The sequence below is a fragment of the Lampetra fluviatilis genome, chromosome 60 (assembly GCF_964198595.1).
Source record: "Lampetra fluviatilis chromosome 60, kcLamFluv1.1, whole genome shotgun sequence".
In the NCBI taxonomy this organism is placed as follows: Eukaryota; Metazoa; Chordata; class Hyperoartia; order Petromyzontiformes; family Petromyzontidae; genus Lampetra; species Lampetra fluviatilis.
This window is the reverse complement of record NC_136334.1, coordinates 7958556-7977074: the sequence shown is the minus strand read 5'-3', so window position 1 is coordinate 7977074 and position 18519 is coordinate 7958556. Positions and strand designations below refer to the sequence as shown.

General features: G+C 58.6%; 1 protein-coding gene across 1 annotated transcript in view; it reads left to right on the top strand.

The window, feature by feature from the left end:
- Nucleotides 1-18519, top strand: part of LOC144950996 (protein diaphanous homolog 2-like) — a 46859-nt gene that overhangs the window by 2473 nt on the left and 25867 nt on the right. The window contains exons 4-15 of the mRNA XM_078881206.1: nucleotides 664-800; nucleotides 1454-1574; nucleotides 2110-2220; nucleotides 2944-3062; nucleotides 4224-4340; nucleotides 4603-4721; nucleotides 5830-5894; nucleotides 6460-6564; nucleotides 7741-8001; nucleotides 8508-8622; nucleotides 16345-16443; nucleotides 18316-18410. Of these exons, the coding sequence (XP_078737332.1) occupies nucleotides 664-800; nucleotides 1454-1574; nucleotides 2110-2220; nucleotides 2944-3062; nucleotides 4224-4340; nucleotides 4603-4721; nucleotides 5830-5894; nucleotides 6460-6564; nucleotides 7741-8001; nucleotides 8508-8622; nucleotides 16345-16443; nucleotides 18316-18410 (1464 nt within the window). The remainder of the gene's footprint in view (nucleotides 1-663; nucleotides 801-1453; nucleotides 1575-2109; nucleotides 2221-2943; nucleotides 3063-4223; nucleotides 4341-4602; nucleotides 4722-5829; nucleotides 5895-6459; nucleotides 6565-7740; nucleotides 8002-8507; nucleotides 8623-16344; nucleotides 16444-18315; nucleotides 18411-18519) is intronic.

Below are 18519 nucleotides of genomic sequence, written 5' to 3'. Positions count from 1 at the left end.
TGTGTGCGTGTGTGTGTGCGCGTGTGTGTGCGTGTGTGTGTGCGCGTGTGTGTGTGTGTACGTGTGTGTGCATGTGTACGCGTGTGCGTGTGTGTACGTGTGTGTGCGTGTGTGTGTGCGCGTGTGTGTGCGCGTGTGTTTGTGTGGGAGAGCAGTAGCGTAGTTCATCTTCTTGGTTCTTTCGGTAAAGTCACGTAGAAGGGAAATAATAAAATAATAAAAAATCTACATAATAAAATACAATTCTCACGACGTTTCAGCTACAACGCAAGCAGCCGTCCTCAGGTGAAGAACAGACAGACCGAAAGAACCAAGAAGATGAATCCCTGCAGTCACGAAAGCTTTAAATCGAAATTTAGTAGCGTAGTTGTTCGCGTGCTGCGTTTCGAACCCGGAAACCCAAGTTCGATTCCCGCTCACGGCCAACACCGGTGGCGATTATGTGAACCGGTCCTGGGCCTCTCCTAGGTCGACTCTGCCTCAAATGAGTACCCGGTGCGGTGTGTAAACATCACCAACAAAGGCGGCCGGGCGTGGTGCTGGCCACCCACCATCTCGTCGGTGCGCACCGTGCCGGCCTTCGCAGGCGCGACACGCTAACAGCACTTGCCCCGGCAGTCTTTTAAGGGCTACGCGGGGGACCTTTGTCTCGTGTGCCCGTAGTACGGCATCATGCGGATGCTCGCGGAGGAGAATGGCGTCTACCTCCTGTCCCGGGCCGTCGACCCGGCCTACCCGCCCATGATGGCCGACGCCGTGAAGCTGCTGTCGGCGCTGTGCATCCTGGATGAGGGCGGCATGTGAGTGTGGCCCCTCCCTCCCTCCCTCCTGCCCTCCCTCCCTCCTGCCCTCCCTCCCTCCCTCCAGCCCTCCCTCCCTCCAGCCCTCCTTTTTTTTAACGATCAGACGAGAAAGATGCTCGGTCTTTCGGCACTTTACTTCGTTCATCATGTCGTTTTTTGTTTGTTTTGTTTGCTTATGTGCTCCCTTTTTTTATCAAAGACATAACGCGGGTTTTCCCGTGTAACATTAGTCCCATTGTGTGTTACTGTGTTCATAGACACCAACAAGAAACACAAATCACCCTCAAAAACCCATCACCAGATCCCCTGCTGCTGCGCTACCAGCACCATAGCGGCGAAAGCACCTGCCTGACCTCCCTCCCTCCCTCCCGCCCTCCCTCCCTCCCTCCCGCCCTCCCTCCCTCCCTCCCTCCCGCCCGCCCACGCGGCAAAGCGAGAGTTTGCATCCCGAGAAGGACCAACGTACGCGGCCGGCGGAGGCGCGGTCCGTCAAAGATCAGCGCTCACCTTGACGGTGGCGGTGTTTCCCGTCGTCGTCATCGTCGTCGTCATCGTCGGCTACGATCGTCGTCGTCGTCGTCACATGACCGTATTCGTTATCGTTGTGTTTGACCCCCACCGCTGACCCCGCCCCCCTCCCCCGTGTGCAGGCACGGCAGGATCCTGGAGGCTCTGACCCGGCACGTGGAGGCGAGTGCGGTGGAGAAGGAGGAGGAGCGCTTCTCCCGCATCGTGCGGGGGGTGCAGCAGCAGCAGAGCTTCCCACTCAAGGTGCGGACCCCGTCGCCAGAAGCAACCTCGCCGGCGTCACCATCACACCCACCATCATCACCATCATCATCACCATCATCACCATTATCATCACCATCACACCCACCCTCATCACCATCATCATCATCACCATCATCATTATCATCACCATCATCACCATCACACCCACCCTCGCCATCATCACCCTCGCCATCATCACCCTCGCCATCATCACCATCATCATCCTCACCATCATCATCACCATCACACCCATCATCACCATCATCATCATCACCATCCTCACCATCATCACCATCATCATCATCATCCTCACCATCCTCACCATCATCACCATCCTCACCATCATCATCCTCACCATCCTCACCATCCTCACCATCATCACCATCATCACCATCATCACCATCCTCACCATCATCACCATCATCTTCACCCTCACTGCCAGCTGAGCCTCTTTAACATCAATCGCCCTGCCCTCCCTTCCTCCCTCCCACTCCCTCCATCCCCCCGCCCCCCCCTCCCCTCGCCCCCCCCACAGGTGGCGTGCATGCAGCTGATCAACGCTCTCGTCACCTCCGTGGACGAGCTGGACTTCCGGCTTCACCTGCGCAGCGAGTTCATGCGCTGTGGCCTCGTCGACCTCCTGCCGGTGAGTGGTGGTGGTGAGGTTCAGGTGAGTTGGTGAGTGGTGGTGGTGTTGAGGTTCAGGTGAGTTGGTGAGTGGTGAGTGGTGGTGGTGGTGGTGGTGGTGAGGTTCAGGTGAGTTGGTGAGTGGTGGTGGTGACCGCAAGGTTCAGGTGAGTTGGTGAGTGGTGGTGGTGAGGTTCAGGTGAGTTGGTGAGTGGTGGTGGTGTTGAGGTTCAGGTGAGTTGGTGAGTGGTGAGTGGTGGTGGTGGTGGTGGTGGTGAGGTTCAGGTGAGTTGGTGAGTGGTGGTGGTGACCGCAAGGTTCAGGTGAGTTGGTGAGTGGTGGTGGTGAGATTCAGGTGAGTTGATGAGTGTTGAGTGGTGGTGGTGGTGGCAGCAAGGTTCAGGTAAGTTGGTGAGTGGTGGTGGTGGTGAGGTTCAGGTGAGTTGATGAGTGTTGAGTGGTGGTGGTGGTGGCAGCAAGGTTCAGGTGAGTTGGTGAGTGGTGGTGGTGAGGTTCAGGTGAGTTAATGAGTGGTGAGTGATGGTGGTGACCGCAAGGTTAAGGTGAGTTGATGGCGAGTCATCGTCTGTCAGGCGAGTGTCGTCAGGCCACCACATTCACAGGACGGCTTCCCGCGCGTGCGTCGTTGTGGAGACGCAGTGCCATCCACTCGCTCCCCCCCTCCTCCTCCTCCTCCTCCCCCCCTCCTCCTCCCCCCTCCTCCTCCTCGTCGTGGCCGCAGGAGCTGAGGAAGCTGGAGAACGAGGAGCTCGAGGTCCAGCTGAAGGTGTTTGATGAAAACCGCGAGGAAGATTCTCTGGAGCTCTCTCACCGCTACCACGACATTCGCTTGGAGATCGAATATCCTTTGGTCGCGACGGAGAGAACGCACGGAGATTCGTTTACATTCAAAAGATAACATTTTCATTTTATTTTAGCAGGCTAGGGCCCACTGAGCAGCGTGGCTCTTTTTCGGAGGCGACCTGGCGAACACGAACGATAGCTGGGCCAAGTGATTTGTCGTCATCGCCACGTGGGAAATTTATAGCGGCCAAATACTCTGAACGCGCGATGTCAATTCTAAATGTGGAGGTGACCCGGAGACAAATCCACACGACCACGGAGAGAGAGAGAGAGAGACACGCAAACTCCAAATTTATATAAGGTGTCAGGGTCGGGATCGAACCCACGACCTCCTGTACACCAGGCGAGGTAGTCAACATCTCCTAGCCACCGTTACGCCCCTATGGTCAAGTGCCGCCAATCGCTGGCACCGCTGAAATTCCGATTTCGAGCCGTGGCCCCGGCTGCGCCACCGTTGCCGAGGTCTGAGGACGGTGCACCCGTCAAGAGCTGCTGAGCTGGAGAACGTTGAAGTCGAAGCCGAATGCGCCGCACTCGAAAACCCCATTTAATAACAAACCCAGATTTGAACCCGGGGTCAAATCCGTGGCTCGGTTCGGCGCCCCAGAGCCGCGGTGGCGAGGAGATGTTAACTCCCTCGCCTGGTCTACAGGAGGTCGTGGGTTCGATCCTGACCCTGACGACGCCTGCTGCTGCTGTATATTTGGAGTCTGCGTGTCTCTCTCTCTCCGTGGTGAGATGTTAACTACCTCGCCTGGTCTACAGGAGGTCGTGGGTTCGATCCCAACCCTGACGACGCCTGCTGCTGTATATTTGGAGTTAACGTGTTTTCCCCGTGGTGTGGATTTTTTCTCCGGGTCCTCCGGTTTTTTCCGTCCACATTTATATTGAATGTGCTTTTCGAGTATTTGGCTGCTGTAAAACATTGCCACGTGATAAGCCACATCGTTGAGCAATCATCTGTGGCCATGTCGCTTCTGAAAAAGAGCTATATAGCTCCGTAGGCCTGACCTGGTAAAATACAAATAGTTAATAGTGGAACCCAGGACCTCAGCGGTTCCCCTCGGCGCCCCTGACCCCTGACCCCTGAACCCCCTGAGCCCTGAGCCCCGAGCCACCCATCCCATCTCAACACGGCGCTCCTTGACGGGCACTCACCGATGTCCAGGAGGTCTTCTCGGTGGTGGCGAACGTGGTGAAGGACACTGCGGCAGAGGGCTTCCTCCTCTCCCTGCTGCAGCACCTCCTGCTCGTGCGCAACGACTTCTACGCCCGGTACGCCCGCCCGCCCGCCCCCGGGTCCGCTCGGCCCAAAATCTCTGGGGGGAAACGACCGATATGGCGGCAGCGATATGATGTGTGTGTGTGTGTCTGTGTGTGTGTGGCGCGGTGGTGTAGTGGTTAGCGCTACGAACCCAGCGACCCGAGTTCGATTTCCGCTCACGGCCAACACCGGTGACTCGCTACACTTGCCCCACACCAGTCTGCGAAGGCTACACGGGGGCCCTTTGCCTTGTGTGTGTGTGCGTGCACGCAGGCCTCAGTACTACCGGCTGGTGGACGAGTGCGTCTCTCAGATCGTGCTCCACCGGGGCGGCTGCGATCCCGACTTCCGGCACGGCAAACGATTCTGCCTGGACGTGGAGCACCTCATCGGTGAGGGGGGAGGCAGGGAGGGGGTGCTCCCCCTCCCCTCCCCTATTGGGGTGTGGAGGGAGAAGCCTCGCCAAGTTCTGGGTTCAATGGGAAACCACGGTGGCCAGGAGATGTTGACTACCTCGCCTGGTCTACAGAAAGTCGTGGGTTCGACCCCGACCCTGACTACGCCTGCTGTATATTTGGAGTTTGCGTGTCTCTCTCTCTCCGTGGTGAGATGTTAACTACCTCGCCTGGTATACAGGAGGTCGTGGGTTCGACCCCGACCCTGACGCCTGCTGCTGTATATTTGGAGTTTGCGTGTCTCTCTCTCTTCGTGGTGAGATGTTGACTACCTCGCCTGGTATACATGAGGTCGTGGGTTCGACCCTGACCCTGACGATGCCTGCTGCTGTATATTTGGAGTTTGCGTGTCTCTCTCTCCCCGTGGTCGCGTGTGGATTTATTCTCCGGGTCCTCATTTAGAATCGACGTCATGCGTTTAGAGTATTTTTGGCTGCTATGAATATTAATTTGATGATGATAAGTCACTTTCTTGAGCTGTCATTTGTGATAGCCAAGTCGCTTCTTGAAAAGAGCCACGTAGCTCAGTGGGCCTTTCCTGGTAAAATAGAATACTTTAAAGTCTTATGGGAATTTTTTCAGGAGGGGTGCTGCCATGAACCGATGGTGAAATGAAAAAAATTGATATCGAGAGCAATGAAGGATCGATTTTTGAGGCCGACGGTCGCTGTGTGCGATCGCAGCCCAGTCGCCTGCGGTGAGATTCCTCTGATTTGGCTAATTTGGAACCGCGTCGCCGGCACGCGACGGCCCAACCAACTCTAGCAAACGACGCCGCGGGATCTTTAAAGTCGTCCGCTTTGAGCGAAGCAATGGCGTCTTAACCGGGCGCGGCCGCCGAATTTGAACGCGCGATGCTCTCTGCAACAACGAGCGCCGAACACGCCACCGCTGCTGCGTGTAGTCGTGCCCATTGCTAGGATTGCGGCCAAATCACGCCGTGGAGCACCGCGGCGGCCTTCGTTAGTGCCACTTACCGCTCGCGGCACGATGGAGGCTACACAGGGAACCTTTGCCTTTTTTTGGTGTGTTTGTGGGCCCGCAGAGGGGATGGTGGACAAGGAAAAATCGGCGGAGATCGAACGGAAAGTGGAGGAACTCGCAAAGCAGGTGACGGAAAAATCTTGAGAACCCCGCCCTGTCCAATGCGTCCGCAACCGGCGTGCGATGTAAAACATTTTTACTCTGCCGGTCGGGTTGACTCAGCCTCAAATGAGTACCCGGTGCGGTGTGTAAACATCGCCACTGGGGAGACGAAGGTGGTCTGCGGCCACACAACCCCCTCGTGTGCCGTGCCGGACTTCACAAGTGCCGCTCGCTGACACGGCACTTTCTCATCAAGGAGCATAAACCATCACGCTAACGCCGGTCATCCTCGCAGCGGCAACAGCAGCAGCTTCTGGCTGGCCATTGAACAAAGGCGGTCGCCGCATCGCGCCGGCGCTTTCGGACGCCCTTCTGTGGCCGTCGGGAACGTTCCTCCGATACTAGGAAGCCACTGCAGCTGTGTGCACTCTTACATCGAAATTGAAAGCTAATTTCTTTTAGAACTGCTTTTTGTGTTTAGTTTGTTGTCCTTCCCTGCACCTCCAATTAGCACGGTAGGCTACGCACAGTGCGAAGGCTACACGGGCGGTGTGTGTGTGTGTGTGCGTGTGTGTGTGTGCGCGTGTAGCTGGAGATGGAGCTGGCTGCGAGGCAGGAGATGCAGGTCGCGCTGCAGCAGAAGGAGAACCGGGAGCGCGAGCTCGAGGGCGAGGTGGCGCGCATCCAGCAGCAGGCGAGTGGGTGTGCAGCCGTCCCTGGGCGTGTGTGTCACTGTGCGTGTGTCACTGTGTGTGTGTGTCCCTGTGTGTGTGTCCCTGTGTGTGTGTGTCACTGTGTGTGTGTCCCTGTGTGTGTGTGTCACTGTGTGTGTCCCTGTGTGTGTGTGTGTCCCTGTGTGTGTGTCCCTGTGTGTGTGTGTGTGTCCCTGTGTGTGTATGCGTCCCTGTGTGTGTGTGTCCCTGTGTGTGTGTGCGTCACTGTGTGTGTGTGTATGTGTCCCTGTGTGTCCCCATGTGTCCCTGTGTGTGTGTGTCCCCATGTGTCCCTGTGTGTGTGTGGGGCCTTGTGGAGAAACACTGTCGCTCCACACGAAGCTTCGTGTCTTCTCAGCCACGGTCTGGCCTGCCTACGATCCATCCTGGGTTTAACGAGGCTGGATTGTGTGAGGAGCTTACAATTCCTTGAAAGATGTGGACAAAGTCCCATCGGTGAGCTCCTCCGGCAGGCAAGGCTGCGTTGGCTGGGTCATGTAGCCCGCATGCCCAGCCACCGCATGCCCAAACAGCTTTTGTTCGGCCAGATAGAGGGGGCTAAACGGGTGCGGCACGGCCTGCAGAAGAGATGGAGTGATGTGGTACAGGAGGATGTGGAGCTGAGTGGACTTGCCGATGACTGGTACCAGCGGTGTCAAGATCGGCCTCTGTGGAGGAGGCTCGTGAAGGACGCTACAACAACGGAGGGCGGAGGAGCGGCGCTCACAACAACGAGCGGAGCGCCGGGTGGATAAAGCACAGCAAGTTGGCACAGTAGGGGCACGGATGGTGCATCGGCCACTCATTTCAGTCAGTCGACCTATGGCACCTGGGTCTGCCCCGTAACCTCCTGCCAGCGGGCGTTCGACACTTCACGTGGCCTCAACGTGCACCTAGCCTGGCACAGGCACGATGGCGGCATCGCCGCCACTTGGTGGCGAATGGCGGCTGTTGTTGTTGTGTGCATCCCTCCTGTCTGTGCGCGTCGGCGTGCGACAAAAGGCCTTCAACACCCCCCCCCCCCGTCGCCGGCCTTCACGGGCAGCGCTCGCTTGACCGCACTTGCCCCGACAGCTCGGCGCAGGCTACGCGGGGGACCTTTACCCCTCGCCCGCCACGCGCGACGACGACTAACGGCCGCCCTCTCCTCCCCGCAGATCGTGTCGGGCGGCGGCGCCGTCACGGGCACCGCCGGGGCAACCTCGCCGCCCCCCCCGCCGCCCCCCCCGCCGCCCCCGCCACCCCCGCTACCCCCCGGCCTCGGGGGACCGCCCCCTCCCCCGCCGCCCCCTCCCCCTCCGGGGGGGCCTCCGGGCGCGCCGCCGATGGCGGGGGCCTTCAACGCCTTGCCCCCCGGCGTGAAGCCCAAGAAGGAGTACAAGCCCAGCGTGGTGCTCAAGCGCGCCAACTGGAGCAAGGTGCCCGCCCCGGGGGGATGTGCGTGTGTGTGTGAGCGTGTGTGTGAGCGTGCGTGTGTGTGCGTGCGTGTGTGCGTGCGTGTGTGCGTGCGTGTGTGCGTGCGTGTGTGCGTGTGTGTGTGCGTGTGTGTGAGCGTGTGTGTGTGCGTGCGTGTGTGTGAGCGTGCGTGTGTGCGTGCGTGTGTGTGTGTGCGTGTGTGTGAGCGTGCGTGCGTGTGTGCGTGCGTTTGTGCGTGCGTGTGTGTGTGTGCGTGGTGCATCGGCCACTCATCTCAGCCTTCATAGGGGCTTGCTAACAGCACTTGCCCCTACAGTCTGTTAAGGCTATTTGGGGGGTCTTTGGTTTTTGTGCCAGTCATCTCAGTCAGTCGACCCGTGGCACCTGCTGGGTCTGCCCCGTGACCTGCCGGCGGGCGTTCGACACTTCACGTGGCCTCAACGTACACCGAGCCTGGCACAAGCGCTACACGGGAGATGTTTGTCTCTGTGTGTGTGTGTGCGAGTAGATTGCACCACAGGAAATGCCGTCGGACTGCTTCTGGCTGCAGACGAGCGAGGATCGCTTCGAGAGCCCCGAGCTCATGGCTCAGCTCGCCCTCACCTTCTCCTCGCAGGGCAAAGGTGCCGCCACTCACTCCTCACCCACTCACCCGCTCGCTCACTCATTCACGAACCCGCTGGCTCGCTCACTCACGCACTCACTCGGTCGCTCACTCCCTCGGTCATTCACTCACCCGCTCACTCACTCACCCGCTCGCTCGCTCACTCACCCGCTCGCTCGCTCACTCACCCGCTCACTCACTCACCTGCTCATTCACTCACCCGCTCGCTCACTCACGCACCCGCTCGCTCGCTCTCTCGCTCACTCTCTCGCTCACTCCCTCGCTCACTCTCTCGCTCACTCCCTCACCCGCTCAATCACTCACTCATTCACCCACTTACTCTATCACCCGCCCGCTCTCTCACTCATTTCTTTATAGAACTGCTTTTTGTGTTCAGTTTGTTGTCCTCCCAACCGCCGCCTCCGACTAGCAGCGCGGCTGGCTACGTGCTGTGGTGCGATAGGCGCTCAACGTGCCCCCACACACACACCATGTTCAACGTGCACACACACACACCACGTTCAACGTGCACACACACACACCACGTTCAACGTGCACACACACACACACACCACGTTCAACGTGCACACACACACACACACCGCGTTCAACGTGCACACACACACACACCACGTTCAACGTGCACACACACACACCACGTTCAACGCGCACACGCACACACACCACACTCAACGTGCACACACACACACCACGGGCCTTTGCGACGACCTTTCCTCCATCCGTTGGTGTAGTAGCGCTGCTCAGACGCTTGGCGGGGCTGTGGCATTGCCACTGTTTACGTTCTGGACTCTGGTGAGCTCACTGCCCGGCAAGAGCCGCCTGCACATGCGTCTGTGCGTGCGTTGAACCGTACAGACACAACCATGCTCATCGGGCGGATGTCGACTGCACGTCCGTTTTAAAACTACTGGGACATCTGTGGACGCAGAGCTTCGCGGATCATCGGATTCCTCCAGTGCAGATAAACATTCTGATTCTCATGAAACATAGGCATCGATTCGGATCGATTTGGATAGATTCATCAGTTTATATCGAATTCTCCAATCATATCGATTATTTGCGATTCAGATTAAATTCTGATCGATTCGTAAAGTTAGATTGATTATTTGATTTATATGGATTTGTTGGACTCGGATGGATTATGATCGAGTCGTCAATTCACATTGATTATTCGATTCGGTTGATTCTGGTCGATTCATCATTCCGATCGATACAGATCGACTTTTCGACTTGCATGTGTGCGTGCGTATGAGCGTGTGTTTGCATGAGCGTGTGATTGCGTGTGAGCGTGTGTGAGCGTGTGCGTGCGCGCGTATGCGTGTGTGCGCGCGTATGCGTGTGTGCGCGCGTGTGTGTGTGTGCGCGCGTGTGTGTGTGTGCGTGTGTGAGTGCGTGTGTGCGTGTGTGAGTGCGTGTGTGCGTGTGTGTGTGCGTGCGTGCGTGTGTGAGTGCGTGTGTGTGTTGTGGTTGTTGTTGCTGTTTGCTGCTGCAGCGCGGGAAGTTTTGGGGCCTTCACCAAAATTCCCCCAAAATTCTTTGGGGCTCCCCCCTACCGCCCCCCCCCCCCCACGAGTGCGCACAGTTTCTCCTTTCCCCACCTCCGCCCTCGTCCGCAAGCCAGTGGGCGCGCGGTCGTCACACCGCCTTGCCGGGATTCTGCGAACCGCGATTTGCGCCCCGCGTAGCCGACGGCGGCGGCGGCGGCCGTCCCCCCGCTCCACTCCCGCCCCCACCCCCGCTCCACTCCCGTCCCCCCGCCCAATTCGAGAGGACGCCGGGAACGCTCGGCGTGCCAAATGCTCCGGAATCCGGATCTCGACTCCCCCACCTGCGTCCGTGACAGAATGCCACGTCGAGCGGACACGCGTGTCCGTCCCCGCGTCCTCCGCACGTGTCCCTCGTCCTCGTAAACCACGCGCCCCCCCCAGCCCCCCCCCCTCCCCCCCCCCCCGCTGTTTTCCTGCCGGCACAGATTTTACCGGAAACTCCGCGAGCCGCGCAAGTATCGGGAAGCGGCACCGCGGCATCGGCGGGGTGTGTGTGGGGGGGGGTACGAAGCGCGACCAACACAGAACCCTCATCCCATCCGATACCCACAGACCCCGCCGATACGGAACCCTCGCTCCTGCGCCCCACGTCACCGTCTACTCGCGGTGCGCAAGGCGACCGCAGTGGCGGCACACGCGGAGACTCGCGCACTCTCTCTCTCTCTCGCTCCACGCGGCCCCTTACGTTGTCACCGCCGACGTCGCCGTCGTCATCACCGCATCCCATCTGTTGCCGACGTTTCGCTGTCATTCATCTCTACTCTCGTGTCACCGCCACCTCCTCCTCGTCAGTCCGTCTTTCTGCCGCCCACCATCTGCCCTCCTGCTGCCATTGCTTTTGGTCAATTGCTCTTTGGTGGCGTTGATCTTACAACTGGGCCCTGGGGACCGTGGGGTCCGTGGGGTCTGCGGGGTTCCGTGTGTCGTCTCCACGTCGGAGAATTTCCCGTGAGCCAGTCGCTCCCATCGCTACCGACAGATAATCTGGATCGGAATTTATGAAAAAAAAACAAAAAATGTCACTTCACTTGTTGGGTGGCGGACATCCGCTTGTCGTGTTCGCAACAGGATGAGCGGCCCTTAAAAGCGAGGTCGCTTTGACGCAAAATACCACGGGACAGGAACAAACACGGGGCGGGCGGGAAAGGCTTCCCACGTCCATCAGTCGGTTGTTAGTTTGCGTGAGCGCACGTGCGTGCACTTGAGCGCACGTGTGCGAGCGTGTGCGACTGTGTGTGTGTAATTGTGTGTGTGTGTAATTGTGTGTGTGTGTAAATGTGTGTGTGTGTGCGGAGCGAAAGTTGTAGCGGTGAGCGCGCTGCTGCGCTACGAACCCGGCGAGCCGAGTTCGATTGCCGGTGACAAATGTCTGAGCCGGTCCCTGGGCCTCCTCTAGGTCGACTCGACCTCAAATGAGTACCTGGTGCGGTGTGTAGTAAACATCGCCACTGGGGGAGACAAAGGCGGCCGGGCGTGGTGCTGTCCACCCACCCCCTCATGTACCGTTGCGGCCTTCATAGGTGCTCGCTAACAGCACTTGCCCCTACAGTCTGTTGAAGCTATATGGGGGATCTTTGTTTTTATCTTTGTGTGTGCGTGTGTGTGTGTGTGCTTGCAGAGGTCTCAGTCCGAATCAGTCGAGCGGCAATATTTTTTCATCGGTTGCGTAACGCTGTGTGGAAGCTACCTGGTCTGTCGCTCCGCACGAAGCTTCAGGTCTTCTCGGCCACGGTCATTCCCTCCCTTCTCTACGCTTGCGAAACATGGACCCCCCTAATGGAGCATCTTCGCCGGTTAGAAACATTTAGGCTGGCCTGCCTACGATCCATCCTGGGTTTAACCAGGCTGGATTGTGTGAGGAGCTTACAAATCCTTGAAAGATCTGGGCAAAGTCCCATCGGTGAGCTCCTCCGGCAGGCAAGGCTGCGTTGGCTGGGTCATGTAGCCCGCATGCCCAGCCACTGCATGCCTAAACAGCTTTTGTTCGGCCGGATCGAGGGGGCTAAATGGGCGCGGAACGGGCTAGAGAAGAGATGGAGTGATGTAGTGCAGGAGGACGTGGAGCTGAGTGGACTTGCCGATGACTGGTACCAGCGGTGTCAAGATCGGCCTCTGTGGAGGAGGCTCGTGAAGGACGCTACTGGGCAGTTGGAGGCAGTCGCCCTCCAACAACAACGGAGGGCGGAGGAGCGACGCTCACAACAACGAGCGGAGCGCCGGGTGGCTAAAGCACAGCAAGTTGGCACAGTAGGGGGCACAGGTGGTGCATCAGCCAGTCATCTCGGTCATCTCAGCCAGTCGACCCGTGACACCTGGGTCTGCCTCGTGACCTCCTGCCAGCGGGCGTTCTACACTTTACGTGGCCTCAAGGTGCACCTAGCCTGGCACAAGTGTCGTGGTGACGTCACCACCACTTAGTGGTGAATGGCGGCTGTTGTTGTGTGCGTGTGTGTGCTAATAGCACTTGCCCCTACAGTCTGTTAAGGCTATATGGGGGATCTTTTATGTTTTTGTGTGTGTGCGTGTTTCCGTACGATGGGGCAGGGTTTATATCCGGCCGCGTTCCCCCCAATGTGGTGTTTTTGTTCTGTCCACAACAAAACAGAACCGCGTCAATATTATGTCCTGTCGGTGCTGTGGGTGGTGCCGTCGATTTAGAAACCCACATTTATTTATAGAGCCAGAGATTCACATGTACGCTCATGGATCGAAAAACAGATCAATAGACTTGGAAAACCACATATTTAATATAGAGCCATAGATTCACATAGGAACCCGCAGATTTAAATATAGTAAAACCTTGGATTGCGAGCATAATTCGTTCCGGAAACGTGTTTGTTATCCAAAGCACTCGTATATCAGTTGTGATCACGTGACGCTCGGCAGACAAAGCGTGTATACACGTACTACTCGTATTGCAAGACCTCACTCGTTTATCAAATTAATGTTTATTTTAAAAAATTGCTCGTCTTGCAAAACACTTGCAAACCAAGTTACTCGCAAGTTTAAACTTACATGGAGACCCACAAACTTCTCCACAGACCCAGAGACTTGAATCAAGATCCGCAGACTTATAGACCACTGGACTTCAATAGAGACCCAGAGACTGAACTGTTGAGTGGCCAGCGATTGATCGCAGCAGCTTTACGAGCGAGCGGTGGCCAACTGGCTGCGGCGCAGCGAGGCGTGTTTGTGTCAACAGGAGCGGTGTGGACGTCCGTCCGGCGAACGACACACACGGACGGAAATAATATTTCCCCGGGAAGAGCGATTATTCGGCTGCCGGTTTGAACAACAACAACACATTTAGCGGCGTGAACAATGCCCGGCCCACCTGTCGCATCTCCCTCGGAACACAACGTGGCGGGCGGGCGGGCGGGCTAACGAGCGCGGCTCGCTATCGCGACATCCGCCAATTAGCGGAGTCAGGACAAATGCACGTGGGGCGGTGGGGGGGGGGCGTGTGGGGGGCGGTGGTGGTGGTATTCATTGTTCCCGCGCGGCCACGTGCGTCCGCGTGCGCGTCGCAAACATCCTGCACGCACGCGCGGGAAGCGGAGGTCCCGTGGAGCTCGTGACGACTCCCGCACATCCTCCCTCCAGCTCGCTCTCCCTCCCGCTCGCTCTCTCTCCCGCTCGCTCGCTCTCCCTCCCGCTCGCTCTCTCTCGCTCGCTCGCTCGCTCTCTCTCCCGCTCGCTCTCTTTCCCGCTCGCTCTCTCTCCCGCTCGCTCTCCCTCCCACTCGCTCGCTCTCCCTCCCGCTCGCTCTCTCTCCCGCTCGCTCGGTCTCTCTCCCGCTCGCTCTCCCTCCCACTCGCTCGCTCTCCCTCCCGCTCGCTCTCTCTCCCGCTCGCTCGGTCTCTCTCCCGCTCGCTCTCCCTTCCACTCGCTCGCTCTCACTCTCGCTCGGGTCGAGACCCGGCGTTGTCGTGTTTTGCGAGTTGGCGGTGTTGGCGAGAGCTCCCTGGTGTTTGCGTTGTCCTGCGTTGTTGTGTTTGTGCGATGTTGTCCACGAGAGGTCGGTGTCATGTCCGACGTTTCCCTCCACGTTGTTTGTGGTTGTCGTGTCGCCGGCGTGTCCCGTCTTGCGCCTCAAAGAGGGCGCACCTGGCCCGGCACGACCGCCGCGGTGACGTCACCGGCACCGAGTGGCGGCCCTCTCGTGTTTGTGAGATGTTGCCTTTCACGAGCTGCGCTTCGAGCGTTTGTCTCTTTCGCACCGTCTCATCCGTTCCGCCCCATTCGTCTTGGCTTTCCACCTCCGTCGTCCGGTCTCGTTCCTTCCCTTCGTCTCCCGCACAACGGAAACATTCGCAGTTCGCCAAAACCTTCCCCATCTCGGATTCGACCGTTCCCGCCAAAGTTCGCCGGTTCGCCGGTTCGCCGCGACTCGATCGGCCGCGAGATTCCCGCGCGCCTCGTAACCGCGCTGCTCGCGACGACGACCACGATGACGACGACGCTGCTGCTGCTGCTGCTGCTGCCGGCGGAAGAACGCACGCGGCCGCCGTCTCGCGCCTGCGAAGCGGCCCGTCGCCGGTCCCAGACGCAGCGAGGTTCAGCTGCCCCGTGATTATATTTGTTAATTGTGCTTAACATTTTTAAATACACCTCCTGTTTCATGTTTGCTTTACCCCCGCGGCGTGGGGGGGTGGGGGGGGGAAAGCCTCGCCGAGTCTCGTGACTCTTTTCGCAGGAGGGTCCTGGAATCGCTTCGCAGATTCCCGCCGTCGAGAAATCTGCGGTGAAACCTCTCAAACTTGGATGGCGGCACCCCGACGGGCCCGCCTCTTGCGAGCGACGTCACGGGGATCTTTAACGCTCACCGCGAGCGACGCGGACGGCGCTCGGTGGCATTATCATCACCGTCACCGCAAGGCGGTCAATACGCGCACGGCAGTATTTACCGGGGGCGGCCGCTGCATTCGAACCGCGAACCTCTCGCAACGACGAGCGGGGGAACGGACGACGCTGTTGTCACGCCCCCCGTCTCCCGAGACCCGCCCCGCGTCTCGCGTCAGCCCTCCGTGTTGTCGCTCGGCACTTTTCTGCGACGGCGCCGAGCGACAACAGGATACGCGGCAGGCACTCGACGCCGCCCGCGGCTTTCCCATTTTGGCCTTTGTTTTTGTTTTCTTGTTTGCGTTCGTTATTTCCAGCGTCCGAGTCTTTTTTTGTTGCTTCGGATTCGACGCTTCCGGAAATATGCACGTTGCGGTTTCGTGACGCGCTTTCAGGGTTCCTGATTTTGTGTGTGTCCTGTGTGTGTGTGTGTCCTGCGTGAGTGTGTGTGTGTCCTGCATGTGTGTGTGTGTGTCCTGTGTGTGTGTCCTGCGTGAGTGTGCGTGTGTCCTGCGTGAGTGTGCGTGTGTCCTGTGTATGTGTGTGTGTCCTGCGTGAGTGTGCGTGTGTCCTGCGTGAGTGTGCGTGTGTCCTGTGTATGTGTGTGTGTCCTGCGTGAGTGTGCGTGTGTCCTGTGCGTGTGTGTGTCCTGCGTGTGTCCTGTGCATGTGTGTGTCCTGCGTGAGTGTGCGTGTCCTGCGTGAGTGTGTGTGTGACCTGTGCGGGCGTGTGTCCTGCGATGAGCGCGCTGTCATAGCGGTTAGCGCGCGTTGCACTATCCAACCCGGTGACTCGAGTTCAATTCCCTCCCACGGCCACCACCGGTGACGATTACCTGAACCGGTCCTGGGCCTCCCCTAGGTCGTTGTATTGTCAACCCCGTTTGTATTGTCTTCTCCGTTTGTATTGTCTGGTCGTTATCACGTCACTGGCGTCAAAGTCGCCCAACAGCCCTCGTTATGACTGCACTGCTGAACTAGGACGAGGGCCTCCCCACGCCCACGTGGGTCGCGACGGGGTTCGTTGCTTGACCTTTCTGTACCGCGCTGGTCAGCCGCGTGGGCTGGCGAAGGCCGGGAGCATAGACGCGGCACAGCATAGATGTGCAGTACAACTCCGCTGCTCTTTGCTGACCGCAAGAGAGAAACGATGGGGAACATCGTAGCTGGCACCTTGGCGTGGCCACATGGCGACAATGATGACGATGGTGACGACGACGATGATGACGTCGATGACGACGACGATGACGACTGATGACAATGATGACGACGACGCCGCCCACGGAGGTGCAAATGCTAACGGCTCGCGGCGTTCTCGTTTGGCTTCGGCAGGAAAGAAAGACGATGACGCGGACGGCAATAAGCTGCTGACGCAGAGGAAGAAGGTCAAAGAGCTCAAGGTCCTGGACCCCAAGGCGGCGCAGAACCTGTGTAAGCCTCGCCGCGATTCTGCATCGTCGCGTGTAGCCAGCTACCCAGCTAGGTTTGCAAGCGAAGGGACCGGTGGTGCCGTCGGCGCGGAACGACGGCGACGGCGTTCGTCGTGCGGGCGGCATAACGCGACGGAACGCGTCGGAGGCGGTGCGGGTTCAGACTTGACGCGCAAAGAACAACACAAAATGAACGACGTTCACAAAATGAACAAACGGGCACGCCCCGTGCGGGCAACGGGGACGAGGCGACGAACGGTGGGACAGGAGGGGAGGGGTCGAGCGAATCGTTCCCAAACAACAGCAGCCACCGTCGCGCAAAGGAGAGAAGTGAAGGCACGCGGGTTTGGGTGCGGGGTACAGTGGCCCAGCCGTGCACTCTGAGCTCGGAGAGATTCGAAGCCCTAGGGGGGAGGGTGGGAGGGGAGGGGAGGGAGGGAGGGAGGGAGGGGGGGTAGCGGTGGGAGGGAGGGGAGCGGAGGGGAGGGGTTGGAGGGAGAGAGGAGAGGGGAGTGGATGGGAGGGGAGGGAGGGAGTTGAGGGGAGGAAGGGGGAGTAGCGGTGGGGAGGGAGGGGAGGGAGCGGAGGGAGGGGAGCGGAGGGAGGGGAGGGAGGGTAGCACAGGGGAGGTCGCCGGGATTCCAGCTGGTGACCTCGATGTCCGCGGGTTGAGCGCTCTGACCTCCGCGCGACCTGACACGCTCACATCACCTCCACTTGACCCAGAATAATCATGAAGCCCGTTGGAGGATGTTAATGATAATCATAACAGAGTAAATAACGCCTTCCCATGTTTGCCAATGGACATTAAACAAATATATAAAAGGCTTATTTACTATGAAGGATTATTTACTCGTGTTAATGTAAGTATAGCTTCTTACAATCGGTCGGCCGCACGGCCTTTCGGGAGTTAATCTTATCGGCATCCTTGCCTTCATTACAAACAAGCGTTTGTTGAAGCGAGTAGCCTGGCTCTGCTGATGGGAGACTGAATGTTGAAACCGGCCCAGAGTGTTCCTTGTCGGCAATCAATGCCGCTGATAAGATGTCGTCCCAGGAGGAGGTCGTGCGGCTTGTGGGTTGTGTAAGAAACTAAAATAAGTTTAACGGTTTTTTGTGGAGGAGTTATTTATTTAATTACCTACAGCAAAGCCTCGTCGCTTCTCCAGACTCTGGAACAGTGCAAAACCATTAACCCTCAGTGCTGATAGTGACTCTGCGTGTGTGCGTGTGTGTGCGTGTGTGTGCGTGTGTGTGTGTGTGCGTGCGCGTGTGTGTGCATTTGTAGGGAGCGGTAGTGTAGCGGTTAGCGCTACTCTGCGCCATGAACCCGGCGACCCGGGTTTGATTCCCTCTCACGGCCAACACCGGTGACGATTATCTGAACCGGTCCTGGGCCTCCCCTAGGTCAACTCAACCTTAAATTAGTACCTGACGCAGCGCGCCATCGACGGGCAGGCGCGGTGCTGACCACCCACCTCCCTCGTGCGCCCTCCGTCCCGACCCGAACAACTTTCCCATTCCGATGACGTACGCGTGAGGACGGTACACACGTACGTCATCCAAACGGAATCGGAAGTCAAAGGCCACGTGGGTGGAGGGCGTGCGGCACAGGTTGGCGCCGGCTATCGCAGAGCCGTGTCGCTGCGGTTCCCTGAGTGACAACGTCTTTCAAAACAACGCCGCCGCAGCCACGCCTCTCTCAATTAAATTGACCGCTAACTGCTCGGCGGTGAACGGGACGCCCGCTCGCCCCACCCTGCGACTCGCAGACGCCTCGGAACGGGAAGGGGGTTAACGGGCTGCTCGCTGACCGCTCAGCGGGGGGCGGGGGGGATCCCCGCCGTGACCGTGCGCGCGTCTGTCTCGGCAGCCATTTTCCTGGGCTCGTTTAAGATGTCCTACGTGGGCATCAAGAACGCCGTTCTCTCCGTGGACGAAGAGAATCTCACCGAGTCCATGGTGCAGGTGAGAGCTGCACACCCCCCCCACGCCCACCTCCCCTACCGCCCACACCCCGCACAGACATCCGTGCCCGCCACTCCCTGCCCGGTTCAGGTCCAGGCAGGCTTCGAAG